Source organism: Dipodomys ordii, unplaced genomic scaffold (genome assembly GCF_000151885.1).
Source record: "Dipodomys ordii isolate 6190 unplaced genomic scaffold, Dord_2.0 Scaffold17, whole genome shotgun sequence".
Classification (NCBI taxonomy): domain Eukaryota; kingdom Metazoa; phylum Chordata; class Mammalia; order Rodentia; family Heteromyidae; genus Dipodomys; species Dipodomys ordii.
Window position 1 is genome coordinate 25,055,440 of NW_012267233.1, and position 23,783 is coordinate 25,079,222.

The 23,783-nt window shown below is 37.7% G+C and overlaps 2 protein-coding genes across 2 annotated transcripts; both read left to right on the forward strand.

The window, feature by feature from the left end:
• Nucleotides 1-1,666: 1,666 nt before the first annotated feature.
• Nucleotides 1,667-10,282, forward strand: Slc10a5 (solute carrier family 10, member 5). The gene is made up of 2 exons (XM_013012524.1): nucleotides 1,667-2,938; nucleotides 10,277-10,282. The coding sequence occupies exons 1-2, from the start codon at nucleotides 1,667-1,669 to the stop codon at nucleotides 10,280-10,282; spliced, it is 1,278 nt and encodes a 425-aa protein (XP_012867978.1).
• Impa1 (inositol(myo)-1(or 4)-monophosphatase 1) lies at nucleotides 6,707-21,962 on the forward strand. Its single transcript, XM_013012525.1, has 9 exons — nucleotides 6,707-7,907; nucleotides 10,947-11,018; nucleotides 11,461-11,594; nucleotides 13,342-13,446; nucleotides 15,331-15,376; nucleotides 18,258-18,366; nucleotides 20,423-20,531; nucleotides 20,824-20,975; nucleotides 21,688-21,962. The coding sequence occupies exons 2-9, from the start codon at nucleotides 10,956-10,958 to the stop codon at nucleotides 21,801-21,803; spliced, it is 834 nt and encodes a 277-aa protein (XP_012867979.1). The 5' UTR covers nucleotides 6,707-7,907; nucleotides 10,947-10,955; the 3' UTR covers nucleotides 21,804-21,962.
• Nucleotides 21,963-23,783: the final 1,821 nt, after the last annotated feature.

Sequence of the window (23,783 nt, forward strand, 5' to 3'; positions counted from 1 at the left end):
CTTTTTTCTTTTTGCTTATGTGGTGCTGAGGAATGGAACCCAGGGCCTCAGGCATGCAAGGCAAGCGCTCTACCACTGAGCCACCTTCCCAGCCCCTGTCTCAGTTATTTTCAAGGGAACTTCCTTTGACCACGATGCCAATCACTTACTTTTCTAATGTTCCTAAATTATGTGGTCACCATCTAGCCATTATTTTCCTATGTAGGGACATGAAAAATAGAATCAATCACACTAGAGTTGTAGGAAAACTGTTAGCAATCTAAGGATACTACTGAGGCCAGTGTAAGGACTACGGTTTTCTTAATGGCAATAGCCATGCAGCCTGACAATGCTGGCCACCTGAATAAATTCCAAGAAAGCAAACATGGTGTCTGGCTTGATCACCATATTCTAACTTGCTCCAGCAAGCAAATATGCAGTAAGTTTTGACTCAAACAAAATATGTCGTTGATTCCCAAAGCCTCCTCAAAGTCTGTGTTAGATTTCTTATACTGCTACTTTTAGTATAAGTTTTCCTAAGCATGGAAAAGAACCAAAAAAATGACACCGGAATCAAGATGCATTATATACATAAATTTCTTTGTCAAATGGCAAAAATTCAATACATAAACTAAAAACTAAGAAAAGTGAGAAAAGAGGTGGGTAAGAATGTTAAAAGGGGTTACATTGGTAAAGAGATATTGTATTCATAAATGCTTTTGTTAAATGGTAAATCCTTTGTATAACTACTTAAAGAAAATAAAAATATTTAAAAAGCAACAGTGAACAGTTTAAAAAAAAAAAGTCGGGTGCTAGTGGCTCACGCCTGTATTCTTGGCTACTCATGGCTGAGATCTGAGGATGGTGGTTCTTTCCTGCCAGCCCAGGCAGGAAAGTCTGGAAGACTCGTCTCCAATTACCACCAGAAAAGTAGAAGTGGCACTGTACCTCTAGTGGTAAAGTACTAGTGGAGCAAAAGAGCTCAGGGATAGCACCCAGCCGTGGAGTTCAAGCCCCATGATCAACAAAACAAAAAAGACACTAGGCAGTTAGCTGCTGCATGCCTCTAATCCCTCTACTTGAAAGGCTGAGGCAGGAGTATTGTGAATTCTAGACCAATCTTGGCCATATTGTAGACCCTATCAAAAACAATACAAAACAACCACCAAGCCTGGGAATGTGGCTTAAGTGGTAGAGCGCTTGCCTAGCATGCATGAGACTCTGGGTTCAATTCCTCAGTAATACATAAACAGAAAAAGGCAGGAGTGGTGCTGTGCCTCAAGTGGTAGAGTGCTAGCCTGGAGCAAAAGAAGCTGAGGGACAGGGCCCAAGCCCTGAGTTAAAGCCCCAGCACTGACAAAGAAAACAAAAAAAAAAACCCAACAACAACAAAAAACACCACCAAGATCTTAAGTTCAGGTAAATGGGCTGTTTTTCATTAGCAGGAAGAAAAAGACTAGGCTCTGTTGGTGAGAAATTGAACCTGTTAAATGGCATAACTTTTGTTTCAGCTACAGGTTAAACAAGTTATGTCACTCTAGATAGTTTTGTATTTGTTTGAAAAGTACAGCAGCCCCTCCTACTGGACCTTGAACTGACAAGAGTCACTTAACAGCTTTACAGAGTCAGTAAGGGGGGAAAAACCCCAAACAACCTTGTACATTCACCATTTATTTGAGCATTCAAAATGACTAGAATATTTTTCATGATCTTCCTTTTGTTTGTGAGTCTGGGAGAAGCCAAGAAGTCATTTCTCAGTTTTCTGGATATAAAGATGGAGATACTTTTTTTTGAAAAGACTGAAGAAACAGTCATCATCAGATCAAATTATAAAGATAAACAACCTAACTCCAGCTACCTTTTTGTGAAATTACAAGACCCCAAAGTGCTCCAAGTGGTGAATGTGACCAAGATGACATCGGATGTTACAAACTTTACCATAAACCTACTGATACATCAAGAAGGAGAGACAAATCTGACCCTTCAACTCTGGGACTCTGAAGGTAGGCAAAAAAGACTAATTGAAGAAATAAAGAATGTCAGAGTCAAAGTGCAGAAACTGAGCAAAGAGAGATCTGTCCAGGCTCCGGTGCATGTTAATAGAAATATCCTAATGCTGATTCTACCCATGATCCTGTTAAATAAGTGCGTTTTTGGTTGCAAGATTGAATTCCAGGTGCTTCAGTCAGTATGGAGGAGACCTTTACCAGTAATTATTGGGGCAGTTACACAGTTTTTTCTTATGCCATTTTGTGGCTTTCTTTTGTCTCAGATTTTGGCATTGCCTGAGGCACAAGCTTTTGGGTTTATTATGACCTGTACATGCCCAGGAGGGGGTGGTGGTTATCTCTTTGCTCTGCTTCTAGAGGGAGATGTCACTGTGGCCATTTTGATGACTTGCACATCAACATCAATGGCCCTGATAATGATGCCTATCAATTCTTATATATACAGTAGGCTTTTAGGTTTATCGGGTATATTTCATATTCCTGTCTTCAAAATTGTGTCAACACTTCTGTTCATACTTATACCAGTATCGGTGGGAATAATCATCAAGAGGAGGGCACCTGCAAAAGCAAATCTTTTAGAAAGAATCATCCGACCACTGAGTTTTCTTTTAATGTTGATAGGGATTTGCTTGACTTTCCAGATGGGATCTGTGCTGCTAAAATCAGCTCACCTAGAAGTGCTTCTTTTGGGTCTTTTAGTTCCTGCCTTAGGCTTGTTGCTTGGGTATTCCTTCTCTAACCTGTGCATGCTGCCCCTTCCTGTCTGTAAGACTGTTGCCTTTGAAAGTGGAATGCAAAATAGTTTCCTAGCCCTTGCCATTATACAGTTCTCTTTTTCACAGCCCGAGGCAAACTTTGCTTCTGTGGCTCCTTTTACTATAGCCATGTGTTCTGGCTGTGAAATGTTACTCATCCTTCTGATCTACAGGGCTAAGAAAAGAGGTATCTTTGTCATAGAAAATCAAAATTTTCCCTCAGTCTAAAATTTAAAGCACAGTTACTTGAATCCCTCTCTAGATGAGGTATCGTGGAAGATGACATTGAGTAAAATGCATTGTACTCAAAAACTGACATATTGAATTGAATCCCCTTTGTAAATCACTTACAGATAATAACATTTAAAAATTAAAATATTAAATAATACGTGATCTCAAAGCCACTTACGATCTGGTTAAAATTTTCACATGAGGGTAGATCATCCATGCTAAGCACCCAGAGTAAAATGAGTTCAGAAGGAGATACCTTTTAACTATATTAATTGGAGAACATTTTATAGAGTAGGATGTAAATAGGATACTTGATCATGATCTGTTAAATGAGAAAACACGTAAAAATAGGTAGTAATTTTAACATATGTTAAGTATTTAAGGAAGAGTTGTTTGACAAATAATCACTCAGTGAATGAATAAAGAAATTCCTATTTAGCACTCTCATTAGTTGGTCAGAAGCATTATGTCTTAACCTACATGAAGTACCTCTGCTTTCATAGCTATACACACATCTTGCTGTCTATTCCCCACCCCCCATTACCCTGGAGCAGTTCTCTCTTCTTTTTATTTTAGTAACTGAATTACACCCCAAATTTCCTATAATACTGTCTTTCCCAGCCTCCTCCTCCTCCTCAATTCTGTCACTTTTGTTCCCTTGTATTGCTTCTTTCCTAGCCTTTCCAATTGGTGCTTAGCCTCTGTCGACCTTTCCAATCCCTGTCAAATTAATCAAGAAATCTAATTTTTGTCTTATCTGTCTTTCCAGGAAGACTTTTTGTTTTCTATTCCTTAGTGGGACACGTTCATTCTCTTCTCTCTGACCTTAATCAAGGTATCTAGTTTTCTACTTTAGCCTCCAACTTTTTTTTTTTTTTTTTAATACACAGTCTTCCTCTGAGTCTGGCCTCTGAGGTCCCGCCCCCACCTCTCAAGTGTTGGTGTTACAGGGGTGTGTCACTGGCCTAGCTGCTCTTATTTCTTTTTAACAAGACCTTGCTCCAACCAAGCAGATGATTTAGGATCTCACAAATATGCCTTTGTTTGTGTAAACCGACCTGTCTTGTTTTACAGCTATCTCTCTTCCTGTTTTATTCTCATTTGCTGTAAATCCTTGAGCATGAGAATTGCATTCTCTGCAAGATCTACCACAACATTTCTTCTGTGCTATGTGCTTATTCAAATAGATCTTGAAGCACTAACTAGGACCAAAATGAAGATATTTATATCACTATTTGGGTAGGGATTGTGGCTCAATGATAGAGTATTTGCCTGGCATACTTGAAGCTGGGGATTCAATCCTCAACACTGAAAAAAATAAATAGCCTGACATTTTCATGGGAAACTTTTAATATCCAAGGCCAGTCTATTCTCCACAGAAAATGTAGCTCTCAAGAATAGGAAATATCAGGCCAGCTGTATTCTCAACTATTTGGGAGGTAGAAGGATCATGGTCTAAGTCTGGCCTTAAACTCAAGGCTTTGTGCCCTCACTTGGCTTTTTTCACTCAAGGCTGGGCTGGAACTTGAACCACAGCTCCACTGCTAGCTTTTTGCTGGTTAAGTGGTGAGCCTTCCAAACTTTTTTCCTGGGATGGAACTTTGAACTGCAAACCTCAGATCTCAGCCTTCTGAGTAGCTAAGGTTTAATATCATTACCAACTGTAAGCCTGATTCTAGCATAAAACTAGCATCTCATTTGATGTCATAGGACCTGATTTCAGGGACAGCATGTCTGGGTAAAATGAAGAAGCTTAAAAACAGTGGCATGAGCGACCAGCACCTGGCCAGAATAACTTTTAACATGTTCTAGACTCTATTGTAACTCTTTTGGTTCTCTCTCTCTCTCTCTCTCTCTCTCTCTCTCTCTCTCTCTTTTTCTTTGTGTTAGTATATGGGTTTGAACTCAAGGAGTGAGTGTTGTCCTTTAGATTTTTTCCTTCAAGGCTGGTGCTCTACCACTTGAGTCACAGCCCCACTTCAGTCATTTTTTAGTAGTTAATTGGAGATAAGAGTTTCTTGGACTTTGTCTGCCTGGTCTGGCTTAGAAGCATGATCCTCAGATCTCAGCCTCCTGAGTAGCTAGGATTATAGGAGTGAGCCATCAAGTGCTGGGCTGGTATCTGTTCTTATACCTGGACTTCTCACTAGGGGCATGTAAGAAGCCTTAATCAATATTTGCAACTCTAACTTATGTCATTAAAACACAGAGTCTTTGGAGATAATATGTACGCTTCATCTTTGAACAGGTGCATATTGTATATGTAAGCTTGAATATTTTAAATCTTATTTAATAGTTAACTTTTAAAGGACTTTGACAGACTTCAAAGATTTGAGCATGAGTTTAGGAGTGGAGTGGTTGCTGTTTTGCTTTGTTACTTCTCAGAATTATCCTCATTTTGAGCTGAGAACTCTCAGCAAGTTGAACACTATGGTAAACTGAGTACATCTGTTTGCAATGGCTGCAATGAAATTTGAACACCAGACACTATGTTCATTCCCCACTTCACTCTAAAGAGCACTTAGAAGCAGAGTCTTCGCTTTGGACTGAAAAAAAAATAGAATTACTTGAGAATAATTGTTAAGTAGCAGCCTCCGCTTCTTAAAAAAATAATCAATAAATAAACTAGACTTTTGATATAGGAAGCTTACAATGGTTTTATTTTAATTTTATTTTTAATTAAAGGAGTAAAATATGTGAGACCTTTCCTTATTTGAAATCACTTAAACTGATTTTAGCAGTTTGCCAAATCAGTGGAACATTTTCTCTTATAAAAAGTTCAAAGATGTCTCTTAAAATGTTTCTGTAAATGTCTGGAAATTTTTACTTGGTTGCAAATCAATATTGTCAAGACATTAATTTTATTGTGATTGACAATGAAGAATGAAAAAACTAGTTCCTGGGGCTGGGAAGGTGGCTCAGTGATAGAGTGCTTGCCTTGCATGCATGAGGCCCTGGGTTCCATTCCTTAGCAGCACATATACAGAAAAAAATGGAAGTGGTACTGTGGCTCACGTGGTAGAGGGCTAGCCTTGAGCTGAAGAGCTGAGGGCCAGAGCCCAGGCCCAGAGCTAAGGTCTCATGACTGACCCCCCCAAAAAAAATCAGTTCCTGCGGGTTTTTTTTTTTCTTGTCGGTCATGGGGCTTGAACTCTGGACCTGAGCACTGTCCCTCAGCTCTTCAGCTCAAGGCTAGCGCTCTACTACATAAGCCACAGCGCCACTTCTAATTTTCTGAATGGTTTATTGGTGATAAGAGTCTCATGGACTTTCCTGCCAGGCTGGCTTTGAACCACAATCCTCAGATCTCAGCCTCCTGAGTAGCTAGGGTTACAGGTGTGAGCCACAGGCATCCAGCTTACTGAGACTTTTTAAAAATATAAAATGAAGAAACCAAAAGTATCATTTGATAAGGGAATGCTTCCAAATCATTCTTGAGTCATCATTCTTCAGAAGAAAAAGAATTGAATCCACGGTTCACAGCAATCCTTTTTTATTGTTGTTTTGGGGCTTTCATGTTTTGTTTTGTTGTTGTTGTTTGTGCCATACCAGGGCTTAAACTTAAGGTCTCAAGGCTTTCTTGCTTATGGCAGGAGTTTTGCCATTTGAGCCACGCATACAGCCCAAGTTTTGCTGGTTATTTTGGAAATCAAATTTCATAGACTTTTCTACTCTGTCTGTATTCAAACTGAGATCCTTTGTTTCTCAGCCTCTTGAGTAATTAGGATTATCTGAGTATGACATGCAAACCCAGCACCATTCATGTTTGGAATATGTTCTACATTGGCAATAACTTTTTGTCTCCTGATTAAACTGTGGAAACAACCACTTAAAAGCAAAGACTCAACCTACTTTCTGATCCTGTTGTGGCTAGGACAACTGTGCAATGCTTTTGGCATTGGTAGAGAAGGAATTATTTTAAGGACAATAGACTCAATGGGATGCAATCTGTTGCAGCCTGTGTCTTTCCTGCCTGTGTACTTTGGAGTCAGGGTATGCCACTCTCGGCTCCGGTTATGTGATCTGGGACAAACCACTTAACATCATCTCGCTAGGTTATCATTTCTTCATTTATATAAAGAGAATCACACCTATATGGAACTGTTGCAACGTTTCAGTTAAACACTGCAAATAAAAATACAGCAATTGTCTGGTGTGAAGGTGGTGTGAAGGTGGTAATCCCAGCACTTTGGAGAGAAAGGAGGAAGATCAGGAGTTTCAACCCAGCCTGAGCTACGTAGTGGGATTTTGTCTCAAAAAAAACCCAAACAACAACAACAAAAAACACCCCAAAAAACAAAAAACCAGTATTGGGGATCCTGCTTAATGGTCAGGTGCTTGCCTCGCACATCCAAGTACAACTGCCCGAAGTACATTTCAGTCTTCAATAAATGGCATCTAAATGAATTATTGAGAATAGACAGTAGTTTCTGGTAACCAGTAATTTGTTTAAATCTATATTTACCTAGAATAGGATTAGCAACTAAGAGCTGCTCAACTGGAACCACAGCTCCAATGTTATGTTCTGTCAAAGACAAGGACAGAAATAAGAGAATAGAAGGAAAAAAGGGAACTGGAAAACATGAACGGATGGAAGACAAAAGAAGTCGTCAGCAAAAGAAACAAGGTGATTCTTAAAGAAGAAAAGGCCAGCGGGAGAAAGGAAATTAGAACTAGAGAAGGTGTCATGCACCAGGTCTGGCCAAGAAAAGGAGCCAGGCTGCAATGCACGCCCCGAGGCGGAACTCCAGCGAAGGGGGCGTGGCCATGTCAATAGAGCCACGCCCCATAGCCACGCCCCTCGAGGGAAGACCTTTGTGGAGGCGGGACTTCCTGTCCCGGCGTCCCGTTACCTCCGGAAGAGCGAATCTTCACTTACCGCCGGCAACTGACCGAGCGAGCGAGCGAGCAGGATCGAACCCTCGAACCCGAGGTGAGAGCCATTTTCCTCCCTCATTCCGGCGGCCCTCGGGCGCGCAGGTTGGGCGCTGAGGCCTGGGCGGCGCGGGTGGGCGCGGTGGGCTGCGCAAGGCCAGAGCCGAGGCCGGGGCACGGTTGGGTGCCCTCTCCCTGCCCTGCGACTCCAGAAACCAGCGGTTTCACGCACCAGCCTGCAGCCTCCTGCGGCGCTCTCTGTGGAATTGCCCCGTCTGCCTTCACCGGGGTCGGAGAGGTCGGGCTGAGCCCTGGGTCCGCGCCGTCGGGCGGGTGAGGACTGCCGCGGCCCCGCGGCCCCCATCCGAAGGGAGACCGGCTGGACAAGTCAGCGATACTTACCGTTGGGGAGAAGTGCGGGTGAAAAGGATATGGCCGCAGTTAAAGAGAGAAAACAAAATGTCCCGAAATAAAAGCATTGATTGAGCCATTTAAGAGCTATGCTAGACAGGAAAAGGACCAGGTCCCGGAGTAAGTTTAGGAAAACCACCAGCAGCAAAGCTAAGCACTAGTTGAAAAACAATGCCCCCGGGGCCTAGAGTATCTTTAAACAGTCTTTTTGTTGGTTTCACACCTTGGGGTGGGGGTGGGGATGCGGGGAAGCTGATTAGTTTTCTTAATCCTTTTTTCTCTTCTAGGCCTGTCATACTTGTAACAGCTAAGAATTTCCCTTTGTTTTTGTTTAATATCCTCCCACTGGTTGAGAAGATAAAGCATTCACACAAATGACTAAACCGTAAGGAAGGCATTACTGAGTGTCATAAAAATGATAATGTTCTTCCAGGCTGAAGCTCCAGGAGTCATTCACATTCAGACTCCATTGCTACCTATTTAAATTGCTTACATAATTATATCAGCAGGAATACCTGTTTCCAAGCTTGGAATCAATATATGTTCAGTTGTCTAATTGACGCTTTATTTTGATTTCACAGAACTACCTGCTCTTGATCTTCTTCTACCCAAACTTTACCCCTTGGTTCCTCCCTTTTTCAGGTCATTATCCTTGCCAGTGCCAAAGTGAGGGATGTGGGCATCAACGAACTCATTCTCTTGCCTCAAGTCTGATTTGCTACCAAGTTTCCCTACTTTACTCCCTAATATTCTCAATTTCTCTGCCTAAACTTCCCCCCTCCTCACCCCCTAGGTTTAAGTCAACCATTGGGTCTCTGTGAACTTCTGCATACCAAATCTAAATTTTCTAATTTTTGCTCTTCCATTCTATAGCCACAATAAAATGACTCCCCATTGTTCTCAAATCAAAGTCTTACCTCTAGGGCTTAGGAACACACTTGCCTAGCAAGAAGGCCCTCAGGCCTTTAAAATATTGGCCTCAGTATCTCCTCTAGTCTTATCCTTTTCCATTTCTCATTCTCTGAGGTGTCCTGCTTGGGTCTTTTAAGTTCCTCTTTTTCTTTATTTCTGCAATTTGGTTAGTGACTTTTTACTTATTCTTTGCAATGTAATTTAACCATAACCTCAGAGAAACATCCAGTACCTAGGTCTGGTCATAGCTCTGGTCACAATGCTTCTCACTGCTTTTTAGCCTTTACTACATTTATAATTTTTTTTATATAAACAGTGTTTTTTTTTTGGTGTGTTTCCTTTTTTTTTCTTTTCTTTTTCTTTTTTTTAAACTAATTCAGTTTTCCACATGGTAGTGCTGTGTCTAGCATATAATAAGTATCAGCAAATACTTGTTGAGTGATAAACAGCTTCTGGCTAGAAGGTCTCTAGAAATGGAGAGCTTCTGAAATGGGCCTTGATGAAGTAGTAGGAGTTTGTATTGTACTCTCAGAAAGTAGTGAGTAGGTAGCTTAAGCAAAGCATCTAGTAAAATGCAAACACAATCTAAGAACACTACTTGAGAGTGAAAAAGAGTAGAAGCAGAAATGGAAAAAGTTTGGAAACTTCTGGAAGAGCACTGAAGATTTATGAAGAGTAGCCTCCTGTTAAAATTTGTTTAAATGCTTATTTCAAGAAAAGAAAGTGCCCAGCATGCTGGTACACACTTGTAATCCAAGCACTTGGTTAGGTAGGAGGATCCCAAGTTTCACACTAGACTAAACAGTTTAAAGAAAACAACAATAATAATAACAAAAACTACCAAGGAGAAAGAAAAGCCCCAGCAGAAATTCACTTTATTCATCCTTTGCCCTCTCCCCTGATCTTGTGAGCAATAAGATCAGTATTTCTTAATATTCTATAAGACAAAAATGTCAGTTATTGGAAGTGTATAGGATAAAGAATTAGGTTGCTTTATGAAAAATGTCAGTTTTCAGAGCATGACAGCTTCATTTGTTTCCCTGTGCTGGGCACAGACTGGAGTGCGGTCAAACCAGCAGTGAGGCTTCAGAAATTAGTGGAAAGTTCTGACGGGACAGAGGAAGAGCACAAAACTATGTTGTATTTTTCCCCTCTCTGAAATTCAGGAAGTAAATTTCATCTTTGCTTTCTTACTCTGTTTTTATACTTCAAATTTTTTTCCTCAGAATATTATATAGAGGGATAAATGGACTTGAAAATCAGAATTTTAAAATTTGGACTGTCATCTGTTTATACATTATGTACATTATTTCTTTCAGTCTGAAATTTTTCATCTTTACAAATTTACTAAAAAAAAATCACATGTACTAAGCATTAAATAATTTGTACATGCTCTTTTGCCCTTTTTGAATGGAAGTTTCCTTTATTTTAAAATGTCCAGGGTTCTTTCTCCTATCTACACTTTGTTCTCCACTCAGCAATACACCTATATTTAAAATACTACTTGTCTTGGTATGGACATCTTGGGTGACATTTTTATAGAATTTTTCTCAGAATGTTTTATAATAGAAGTAAGGTATTAGGTGCAAAATGATTTTTTACTAGGTCACCAAGAAAATCAGGAGTACAGGGAAGACTTGAACTCTGTATTAGGGAAAGGATAATTCCTGGAGTAAAAGTCTGTTGATAATTGAGATGCTTTTGTGAACTGACTATTCTGTAATAAACATTTTGATGAATCTGTAAATACCTTGTCCTTAAAAATATGAAATAGATTCAGAAGATGGCTGATCCTTGGCAAGAATGCATGGACTTTGCAGTAACCCTGGCAAGACAAGCTGGAGAGGTATGAACTAAAATTTCCTTGGCTATAATGTGGTAGGTGTAGATAGTGCTATTTTAAATACAGTGAAAGTCCCTTTGTTTTTATTTATTTTATTATCATTTTGATACTGGGGAGTAGATCCTAGTGCCTCACATATGCTAGGCAACCACTTTTATAACTGAACTGTACACCCAAGCTCCTTATTTCAACTTTATATTAAACTCTAATGACAGCTATGGATCTAAAATAGAATATAGGATTATATAATTTGTGCCCAGAAGATCATAAGCACTAAATGTCTTATTATAGGGAGAGTTTTGCAAGAAAATTTTAAGCATATCATATAAGACAGATTGAATATTTTAAGCCATTTGTATTATTCTTTTTGTTTGATTTAAAATTACTTATGCCTTTTCTATTTGTTTACCTCCTTCCCCTAACCCCCCAAAAATTATCTTTTTAGGTGATTTGTGAAGCTCTAAAACATGAAATGAATGTTATGATTAAAAGTTCTCCAGCTGATTTGGTAACTGCTACGGATCAAAAAGTTGAAAAAATGCTTCTGTCTTCTATAAAGGAAAAATACCCATCTCATAGGTATTTTTTATATCCATTTCCAGGGATAAGATGAACTCTAGTTTAGGTCAGTGTATTAGGCACCAAACCTATACAATTTGAATTTATTGTGAGCGTATTAGAAAGCTCAGATCAAGACCATGCGAGGGAAGAACTCAAACCTATTGGAGGATGGCAAAGTACAGGCTAATCTCTACAAAGTTGGCACGATGCTATCTCAGAACAAAGTACAAAAGAGCTCGAGGTATGGCTCATGTAGTCAGAAAACTTGACTACCTTGTAAGAGGCCTGAGTTCAATCCTCAATAATATTTTCAAAAATTAAGTTAAAAAAGACATGGCTGTAGTGGTAAAGTACTAGCTGAGAAAACTTCAAGCCCTAGTACCATTAAAAAAAAAAAAAAAAAGGAATGTTTGGTAGACATAATTAGAAAACTCAGTTATATTCTGTTTTGCTGCTGTCTTTATATGGTAAAGAAGTAGTAGCTTTAGTAAATCTGACAGAAAATCTTAAATATTATGCTCTCATAGGCACAGAAATTTAGCAGAAACATTGTCATCAGCAGGGCTTGGTTGGACATATCTCTAATTCCAGCATTTAGATTTAGGAGATAGAGGCAGGAAAATAGGAAGGTTAATTCAGACCTGGGTTACACAGCTAGACCAAAAAAAAAAAAATAGAAAAGTATTGTTATTGTATTTAAAAGTCTTTTCTCTGTCATTCAGTACTTTCTAGTCAGCCATTGGCCATTGCCAGTCTTTTAGTTATTGAGAAGTAAAAATATTTAAAACTATGGCTAGATAAAAAGCTAAAAAGACATAACTAAGAGAAAAAGATGGAAAATAAAACCACAAAAAATGATAATTAGGATGGTTCAGTGGTGAATAATGTAAAATACAAAATAAGAATAGGAAAATAGAAAAGCCAGTAAGTTCAGATACCATATACACAGCAATTTTGTTGTAGGTGATTTGCATTTCCATTACTTATTTAATATTCTCTGTATTGGTTATCTATTACTGCAAAGCAGATTTCTCCTAAAAGCTTAGAGCTCTGTCAACAAACTTTTATTACCTCAGTTTTACTGGAGTTAGGAATATGAGGTTTTAGCCAAAGTATTGTTCAGGGCTTCAGTAATGTCAAGGCTCAACTAGAGCTGAAGGATTCATTCATTTCTGTGATGGTTGGCAGACTTCAGTTGCTTGTGGGTTGTTTGCTGGTAGTCTCCCCAAGCTCCTGAGTCAGGAAGGAAGAGGCAGTGTCAACATGGAAAACACCAGGCCAGTTGGTGAACTGGTCTCTAAAACCATACACTGTCAAAGCCTCTTTATTTTGTTGGTTAGAAACAAGACAATTTGCTGAGCTCACCAGGGTCCATGAGGGACTACATCTTGAAAGGAAGAATATTAGAAAATTTGTGGTCTTACCTAGAATTATATTTTCTTGATTATTTCTCTTATAACCAATGCCCTTTTCAGATGCATCTGGATGGGCCTGTGGAGAGCTCTGCTCAGGGAAGTATAAGTTTAGACAAAATTGTGTATATGTGTGTGTCATTACTTAATGCTCCTGTTGCCATTTTGAATTTTGAATTCTGTTACGTTATTCATATCTGTGCTGTGGGGAAAATAAAGCTGTTTTTAATCAGTTTTTGCAGGAAGCAGCAACAAAAATTGTAGACTTTGTCTATGTTTTATAGGAAAGTATAAGGAAGTATTGTACCTTGAAAATTGTCAGAAGCAATTTAGAGATTTTGTGTTTCTTTTAGTTTCATTGGTGAAGAATCTGTGGCAGTTGGGGAAAAAAGTGTCTTAACCGACAACCCCACTTGGATCATTGACCCAATTGATGGCACAACTAACTTTGTACACAGGTATGCTTTTAGATGTTTGACAGAATTACTGCTTGTGTATCAACTGGATGGGCCTTTGGAGAGCTCTGCTCAGGGAAGTTTAGACAATAGTGTGCTTTTGATGCTTCTTTATTCTAAGAAAATGTACATAAAACATAATAGAATTAAATATGTTATGCAGATCTTTGATCAGGTATGGAAGAAAGATGAGAGAGAATACTGTTATGGACTTGACCTAAGACACAAAGTTCATCACATAAAAATGTAAAAGAGCAGCATTAATGCTTTGAGATTAGTAAATTAAAATATCACTATTACAGTGTTGTCTATAGAACGAACTCAGTACAAGAAAGAAAACTGGTAGGAAGGACTTGGGTTTTAGGTTCTACAGAATTGAGTCTTCTGGGGCTTTTTATTGGCTGTTGGACTTTGAACAATTAGTTAATCTTTATAAAGGGCTATTTTAATAGCACCTGCCCCATAAAATAGTTTCTTATCGGACTCCCTGACTAGTATATTTGTGTGAGAACTTAGATAGTGCCTACCACAGGGTAAGTTTATTATAACTCAATATTTTCACTAGATGAAAGCCTGGTGGAATTGCCAGGGAGAGTTAAAAATGCATGCCTAGTTTTGTGGGATTGTTTAGAAATGTTAATTTAAAGTCATCATGTGCTTACCCTTTCTGGACTACATTTATATTTACTGTGGCCTGTAAAGCTAAGGTATACAATCTTTAACCCACAAAATGTGTCTTAAATGTGGAAAGCTATTAGTGATCTGTTGAAACATAGTTATGTGTAGCTTGATGCTGTTTTTTTGCTAAATGAAAACCCAATGTTAAATATTACAAAGTTTTAATTTTTAGTAGTTATGCTTGAACCTGCTTTGTATCTTTGATCATGGTTCTCTTGTGAGTCAGAAGTTATGAGTTCTGTGCTCAAACTGTTGTGCAGTCTAGAAATCACTGACTCTTAATAGTTTACCTTTCACATGTGAAGTTATGAGTTTGGTGTTGGAGTAGTCAACAGTCACCAACTTATTTATCACAGGTCCAGATAGTAGGAGGATAAAAAGTCTTTTCATGAATAACCATGCTTGGTTTTTGTTTGTTTTTTTTTTTTGGCTGTGCTAGGGAGTTTGACAGGACCTTGTACTTGTGAGGTTGGCAAGATAACTCTGAGCCATGCCTCTAGCCCTGTTTTTTACTAGCTCCTGTTTTTAGCACAGGGTTCACTTCTGACCTGGCTCCTGCCTGAGCCACCATCTGCCTACTTTTAGGCTTTCATAGGTGCATGCTACCATGTCTGTGGAGACAGAGTCTCACATACATATCTGGCTAGACTGACCTGGCATTAGGATATCAGGCCAATTTCAGCCTCCCATGTAGATTGGGATAGATATGCGCAGCTATAGGTTAAGGAGTCTTGTTAACTTTTCTGCCTAGGTTAGCCTTGAATTAGATCCTCTCAATCTCTATATCTCAACTACCAATAATGATAATTTTAAGAATTTATCAATTTATTTTATGTAAAAATCTTTACAGATTTATTATATTCAGTGTTTTACACTCAAAAGAAATAAAATGGCATGCATTGCAATTTATCTACCTAGCATTTATTCCCCTTACAATGGATGTATTTCTGAAAGGGACAGTAAATTCCAGTTTCTTACAAATCCTCAGATCTTTTTCATGCTATAGAAGCATCTGTTAGGGGGCACATGTGTTAGTGGTGGGTACCATTTCCTGCCCCCTGGCAATACTGTATATTCTGTTGCATCCTACTTTTGGGAGGGAGGAAGGGTGAGACTGAAAATTTTATAAGCACTTATGAGAAAATGAGTTTTATTAAAAATAAGTTCTGTCTTGGTAAATTTGTGGGTTTTGTCTCTCTTTTTTTAAAGATTTCCTTTTGTAGCTGTTTCGATTGGCTTTGTTGTAAATAAAAAGGTATGTTGTAAATGTATGGTTCATAAAATGTCTTGGTTGTTTTCTGACAAAGATGAAACAAGTTTCCCTAATAATTTCAGATGTCTCTGTAGTTACATGACTGCATTATTTTAAATAGAAGACAATAAATACTGTTATAATTTTCATGATGTATTTCCAGTGAAGGAAATTTCATGTTTTCTTAGAAGCAAGAGTTGCAAGAAAAATAATTAATCACCAGTAAAAAGGAAAACTCATTCTCTACTATATGTAGAGTTAACCATGACAGGGGTTGATCTGACCTAAAATGCTTCAAGGAGAGCTAGATATGGTGGTGCATACCCATAATCCCAGCTTTTTGGGATGCAGAGAGAGGTCAACTCAAGCAAAAATTAGTAAGACTGTCTCAAAAACCATCTGTGTGTGATGGTACATCCTATTATTCATAATCGAGCCAACCCAAAGTAGGTTAAAAGATTGTAGTTTGAGGCCAGCCCAGAAGAAGTTTGCATGAGACCAGGTCTGGAAAAATAACTAATAAAAGGCCTGGGGTATAAAACACTTGCCTAGCAAGCATTTATTAATAATAAAAGTTAACATGGAAAAGATGGGATTTGAGCTTTAGTAAGTTGTCAGTGAAGAGAGACAGTCAAAGATATAAAAGTGTCAGAGAGAACATAGCTGGAAAGTACAGAATTTATTTGGAACCTAAACATAATCAAATTTTTATATCTAAAGCTCAGAAACCTCAAATCCATAGCTGTTATATTACCTTGCTTTGGTTATTTGGCTGGCCAAGTAGTGTAGGATGTTCACTAGCACCTGGGCATCTTTTTTTTTTTTTTTTTTCCCCTCATACTGGAGATTGAAGTCAGGGTCTTACACTTGCTAACCAAGTTGATTACTAACATCTACATACTTGTCTTCAAGAATTTGTGAAATACCTGATCAGCTAGTTTATATTTTTGAAAATATAAACACAAAATTAAGGGGGTTTCACTCAGTAGTAGAGTTCAATCTCCAAGAAAACAAGTGAATCACAATTAGTACAAATGAAAGCTTACTGATTAAGTTATATTAATCAGTGAGACTATCCAAACTGAGCTAATGAACATTTAGCATATAACTAGCTCTAGGCTGTATGCTACCATCGACATTGAACTCATAATTACATATGTGAGCATGTAAAGAAATGTAATGGGTGGGTTGAGGGTGTCTCTCAAGTGGTAGAGCAATTGTATAGCAAGCTCAAAGCACTGAATTCAAACCCAATACTAGAAAAAAAAAAATTAGCAAGCTCAAGACACTGAGTTCAAAGCCCAGTATCCTGCAAAAAGAAAAGAAAATGTAGTGGAACCATTACAAATGTGAAAGACAGAAGAGAATATAAACAATTCTCTTAATAGAAGAGGTCTTAGGAGTTGGATAAAGCACAAACAGTGGGAGGCATAGCACAAGTGGTAGAGTTCCTGCTAAGTAAGCCATGTCGCACTGGGTTTCAAGCCCAGTACCAGTAAAAAATAAAAATAAAACCTTGAAGAAGTACTTTTTAGCTTTTTGAGGTTTTTACAACCTTAGTTCTAAAGCACTAGTTCTTTTTCTGTTTTTTGGGCTGGTCCTGGAGTTTGAACTTTTATTTGGAGAGGAGGAGGGGAGAAAAGAGTCTCCCTGGCTTTTCTGCCTGGTCTTTGAACCATGATCTTTAGATTTCTGCCTCCTGAGTAGCTAGAATTACATGTATGAGCCACTAGTGCCCAATGATCAAAGTGCTGTTTTTTTACCTGTGATGGTGAGATTGATGGGAGCCAAAATTACTTAACAGTAGTTAAGGACCAACCTGTAAGAGTTTTGGAGCACAAAAAGAAATGAAAACAATGGTGGAAGGAGGAAAAAGATCCTAAGGTACTCAACTATGAAGAGCTAGACAAGGAAATGAGATGGATTCTTAAGTGAGGCACAACTGAGCAAGTCTGTCAGAAACATGGAAGTATCAAATTAAGTACTATGTAAGTATTGATGGTGGCCAGTGGTTTCCTTCTAAATCATTGTCACTAAGAGATCATTATTCATTGATACTCTGCCTGGGAGTTACAGCAGAAGGTGAGTGATCAGGGAAGAACCCAAATTGTAACATACTCATAGGAGAGGAGGTGATGCCAAGTTAGGCTACTCCTTGACAGAAGGGAAAGAAATGTGTCATTGTGCTACTTCAGCAGAATACCTAAGATTGGGTAATTTATAATGAATAGAAATGTTTGGCTTTAAGGCGGCTGTAGGTTCCTTGTGTTGTGAAGCTGATCTCCAAGTGGAACTTTGCAAGCTGTGTCTTCCAGAGGGAAAGAAAGTTGAATCTTTACATGACAAAAATTCTGTTTTGTTGTTGTTGTTTTTAGGCAGTAAACCCATCCTTTGAGGGTGGAGAGTCCTCATAGCCCAATTAATTAACCTTTTAAAGGCCTCATTTCCCAATACTATTACTGTGGCAGTTAAATTTCAATAAGAATTTTAGAAGGGTCAGTCATTCAAACCATACCAGTAGGGAAGAGGGGGACATTGGTGGAAAGGTACCAGAAGAGAAGTCTTAAGAGAAGATGGATGCAGCAGTAGGACTTACAACAAAGGAGAACATGGTTATCTTAGAAAACATGAGTGTGCTATCTCTCTAAGAGAGGCAAGATTGGGTACTGTCAGGTTAGATGTGTGGGAGGAGAGTGAAGGATATCAGGTGAAATGTTCTCTGTTAAGGCTGGAGGTTCACATTTTGAGTCATAGCTCTCTAAATATTATTAGTATTATTAGTAATATAGTATTAGTACACAATTTTCTTACTTTGTCTGAAAAGTATTGTTTAATGAAGAAAAGTACTCAGGTTGGCTATAAGAAGCTTGTTTTCCCTCTGCAGATGGAATTTGGTGTTGTATACAGTTGTGTGGAAGATAAGATGTATACTGGCAGGAAAGGCAAAGGTGCCTTTTGTAATGGCCAAAAACTACAGGTTTCGCAGCAAGAAGGTAGGTTTGTCCGTTAGTCGTTGGTGCAGTATGGTTTTTTAGTATTAATCTGTGGAGTCATAAATTGTGTTCATTTGCTTTTTACATTTATATGTTGGCCTTAGTTTGGAACGTAGTATTGGAAGCAGGGAAATAGAACTGAGCAGACACTTCAGGCCCAGTGCTGTACTAAGTAATGGAGAGAGGAAGCTATAGATACATAGCTATATTCCTACCCTCATGGAATATCTCATTTAGTGTTATAGCCACTGAACTCCAGATTCTTCTTCGTGTTCTGATTTTATGTCACCACACTAATTATTAAGAAATGCATTAAAGATAAAGCATATTAAAAGTATCCCTTGCTGATAAAACAATCTACATTTGCTGAACTAAATACCTTAGAGAAGTTGTTGCTGTATTTGCATGGAACCTACCTATATACTCCTATACAGGATGATTTATTAAATCATCTATGCACTCAATGGAAATGTTATGTAAATAGTTGTTATACTTTATTGCTTAGAGTATAATAACAAGGAGGAAAAGGTCTGCAGATGTTCAATAAGGTGCAATTTTGGGGCATAGTGTTTTCAAGCTGAGATGGGTTGAGGCTAAGGACCCTGTACATAGAGAACCCAGATGTGCTTGTGTGTGTGTGTGTGAGAGAGAGAGAGAGACAGACAGACAGACAGAGAGAGACAGAGACAGAGAGAGAGAGAGACCTAGATGGCTGATATTTTATTTCCTTGTGATGAAGTTTTGATTGAAGTTCTTATTGAAGTTTTGAGTCACCTTTCATAAACCACATCCAACACTTTTGATTTTGTACTTTCAGATTATTTTTATGTAGCAGGAACTTGCTAACTGTCTGAATTTGGAGTCCTAGATATACTTTTTCCTTAACTAAAGACTTGAGAGCAAATTTTTAATTTATCTCCTTTTTTTATTGAACTCTTAAGACTCCAAACTGATATCTTTAAGATTCCAAAGACTGGATAATATAACTTCGAGATACTGACATAAAAAATGTGCATCTTAAAGCTGGAGAAATGTGGTCGCTTTTCATAGAGACAATTCTCTGCCTTTGCATGATCATTTTTTCATGTTTCATAGTGTAGGTAGCAATTAAAAGTAGCACAACTGTTAAAAAGATGCTGGGGACAAGCAGCTGGTCAGTGTGTTTCTCAGCTGATCGGTACTGTTGAAGGTGTCAGGAACTTCACTCCTGGTATTGGAGAGAGAATGGAAAGTATTGGACAGTCTGTCAGCTTAGTAGATAGAGGACAGGACAAACAGAGACCTACCACTTTAACTTGTTTTATTCCAAACCTGCATAAACTCCTGAATTAATTTAATTTGTTACTTTTTTTAGTTTGTTGTTGGTTTTTGATTTGTATGCGTATGTATTTTTGGTGTGTGTGTGTATGCATGTGCGTGTGTGCGTGCGTACTGGTCCTGGGACCTGAACTCAGGGCCCTGGGTACTGTCTCTGAGCTTTTTTTGTTCAAGGCTAGTACTGTACCACTTGAACCACAGTTGCACTTCCATTTCTTCTACATTTGAAGTACTTGATATGCATCCAGACAGCCTGATTTGTTGTACACCTTTTGGGTAATATTCTGAGAAGCTGGACTTTTTAATACTTATAAAAATAATCACTTCAAGACCATGCTTAGCAATTAAAATAATAATCACTTGAAGGCCAAGTGTGGTGGTGCACCTGTGTAATCGCAGCACTTGGAAGCTTGAGATAAGATCACAGGTTTGGGACCAGACTATATGACACATTGAATTCAAGGCCAGCCTTGAAGCTGTGTCTCAAATAAATAAAAATTTTACTTGAGCATTATAAGTTCATTACTTTTCGTTTGTTTTTGAGACAGAATTTTACTATGTGGCCCCGGCTGAACTCACAACCTCCTAGACTGCTGGCTAGTTTGTCAGTTTTTAACGTTTAAGGCTTAGAAACAAATTTGATAAACTAGAAAAAGGGGTTATTTTGTTCTGAATTACATCATTTCCCACCACAATTCTTAATAAAAGTTATTGATTATTTAAAACATTTTCTCTTCAGATATAACCAAATCACTATTGGTGACAGAATTAGGTTCTTCCAGAACACCAGAGACTGTAAGAATTGTTCTCTCTAACATGGAAAAGCTTTTCTCCATTCCCATTCATGGGTAAGTTTTTTCATTTCCTACCTAAAGTTCCAGGTAATTCACATTATAAAGGAATATGTTTTGTTTTTCTTTTGAATGAGATTTTTATTAACAGACTGTAATTCTAATTTTGTAATACACTTGTGAAAACCTTCTTTTTTGGTAGTAGAGTTTGAACTCAGACTTTGTACTTGCTAGGCAGTGTTTTACCATTTGAGACATGCCTCCCGTCCTTGAAAACTGTATAGAAATAAAACTCAAACTGAAGATAAGCAGAAGTTAAGGCGGAATACTTTATTTACTCTCATGCTAGAATCCGGAGTGTTGGAACAGCAGCTGTTAACATGTGCCTGGTGGCAACTGGAGGGGCTGATGCATATTATGAAATGGGAATTCACTGCTGGGACATGGCAGGAGCTGGCATTATTGTCACTGAAGCTGGAGGAGTCCTTATGGATGTAACCGGTAAAGTCACTGGGGAGTAAAGCATTGCTTTCTCCCTATCTGTGAGACTTGTCTCTCTGTGTTGTGTTGGTTTGTTTTTTTTTTTTTGGTTTGTTTTTTTAATTGACATAGCTTCAACTTCTAAAGCAAAAGCAAGGTTTAAAAGTTTCTCTGAATCAGAATAAGCATTAGGAGATAGGGAAGAATAAGAGCTACTGGTAAAATTCAGGACTAACAATGAAAAACTGCTAAGCTTTCTCACATGTATCTGGGACTCCTGAGAGGTTACAGGGAAGATCTGTCATGAATAGGAAATGTCTGGTCCACACCATTTAAGGCCCAGCCCCTGAAATCATTTGGCTCATGATAGGAGACAGAGCTTATAACCAGAGCACACAAAAGAAAAAACAAAAAGGAAAATGATGTCTCTCACCTGGTGTGTCTTGTGAGCACCACTTCGGTATTTACTGAAAAAAGCAGCTTAGCACCTGGTGTGTCTTGTGAGCACCACTTCGGTATTTACTGAAAAAAGCAGCTTAGCACCTCAGATGTATACTGCTAAAGCTCAAACACTGGGATTATGTGACAGGGGTTTTCTGACTTTTGAAGAAAACCAAATGTAGTTAAATGTTTGACCATAAATGACCATAAAACATATTGCTATGATTGTTTTTCTTTTCAAAACTATGTTTATACAGTATATAACTGCTTTGCATATTTGATTTGATTTTAGGTGGACCATTTGATTTGATGTCACGAAGAATAATTGCTGCAAATAGCAAAGTGTTAGCTGAAAGGATAGCCAAAGAGATTCAGGTTGTACCTTTACAAAGAGATGATGAAGATTAATAGCATGGCTTCAGAGTCAACTACAGTTATGGTTCCTGTGTTCAGACTCGTTGATATCAGTCCTAGGTGGATGACACAGGACTGGGATATAGTTCAGAGCTGGAACACTTGCCTAGCATGCACAAGGCCCTGGGTTCCAACCCTGAGATCACAAAAAAAAGAAAAAGAAAAAAACAGATATATGATATGATTGATTTAGATTGTCTTTGATGTCCTAATTTAAAACAAATCTTTTTCTATGGACTGTGTTAGAATAAGTATTTGTTTATTGTAAAAAGTTTTTGCTTCTAAGTGTATGCTTGGGGGGAAAATATACAGGAAATGTGTATTTCTTTGTTATACATTGAAATAGTCAAATTCACATTTTGTGTTTCTAAGTATATATGATTCTCTGAACTTTTGTGTTACTATTTATATACAAAAGCACTCAATTAGAACGTTATCTTTTTTGGGGAAATTTTTTTTTCTAAAAGCCATATTTTAATTAAGTTTGTAAGTATATAATAAATATTTCTTAGATTAATAAAACTTTTGCTTTTTAGCAGAAAACTTTGTTTTACTCATCACTGTACATATAGCACAGTATCTGTCAAATAGCCTATCCAAAATAATCACTTAAGAATCAAAATTTTAGCTGGAGTCGGTGCCTCACATCTATAATCATAGCTACTCAGGACGCTGAGATCTGAGGGTGGCATTTCAGAGCTAGCCTGGGCAGAAAAAGTTGGCTAGACTCTCATCTCCAGTTAACCAAATGGTAGAGTACCAGCCATGAGCCAAAAAGCAAAGGCCCTGAGTTGAAGATTTTCAAGTTGCAGTTCCTAGTTCTAATTAATACATAAAGTAATGAGCTTACTCTTAATGTATTTTTGCTTCAAGTTTTGAAAAATTATCTCATTATCCTTTTTTGTTTCTTATTAACATAGCATGTCATATATCAGAGAGTGTTGCTTATCATTGACATTTCTGCAGTTAGGATGTTTCCAGAGGATGTGTTTCGGTGTAAAATTCCCTTATTAAAGAAGAGGAATTTCACCAAGTATTCTTATCAATTACTTAGCTAGAAGCAGTATAACATTGTACTAAATTCAGTGGTCACATTGTAAAAATGTCACACAGATTTGTTGTGCTATCAAATATATTGTTGCTAATATTGAGCTATTTGATTTCTTCCCATACTCCTTATTTAACTTCATTGCTGCTGCCTTTTTAAATTGTTTAATAGCCTTGGTGTATTAAGCCCCAAAAGAAAATTATAATAGTTCAGAGACATTTTAAAGGATTAATTTTGGTAATGTTTGTCCTTTGATATATGAGCAGATAAATTTGGATATAGGCATGTAAGAGCCTATTGGATAAAGCCTTGTATTTGAAAAGTGCTCATATAGTCCTCAAAGGGCTATTTTATTGTATATGTAATACATTAAATATAAGATACTGAGATTTGGGTATTACAGTTACTGAATTTGTACTGTTAATTACATACACTTGAAACATACTGTAATTCTGACACTAAGTCTGGTGGATTTTTCCAATTTTAATTAAGTCTGTCATAAATAAATTTTTTTAAAAAAGCATTATTGAATATTTACATTATTAGAACTAATGGTCTAAAATGTGTTAGTCATTTGTGATGCATTTAAAATATTAATACTTACATTTGTGATAGAAAGTATACTCCACTGTTTTCATGTTGTTTTCCTAGTTTAACACTTTATTTTTTTTATATCTTTTTATTTATATCTTTTTATTGTAAGTACAATTTGGATGTTTTGTGAAATTTCTTTAGATATTGAAAAAGATTACTTGACAAATGAACTGTCCAACAATAATTTGAAATGCTTGTTCTGAGTAAGATAGACTTAGCCTTTCTTTTTATATCTTTATCTTCAAAGCCATCTAATAACTTATTCACTGATATTTATTTCATTGATATTCCAGTGTATATTTTGTTATACTTTATTTGGCAGTGCTGGGACT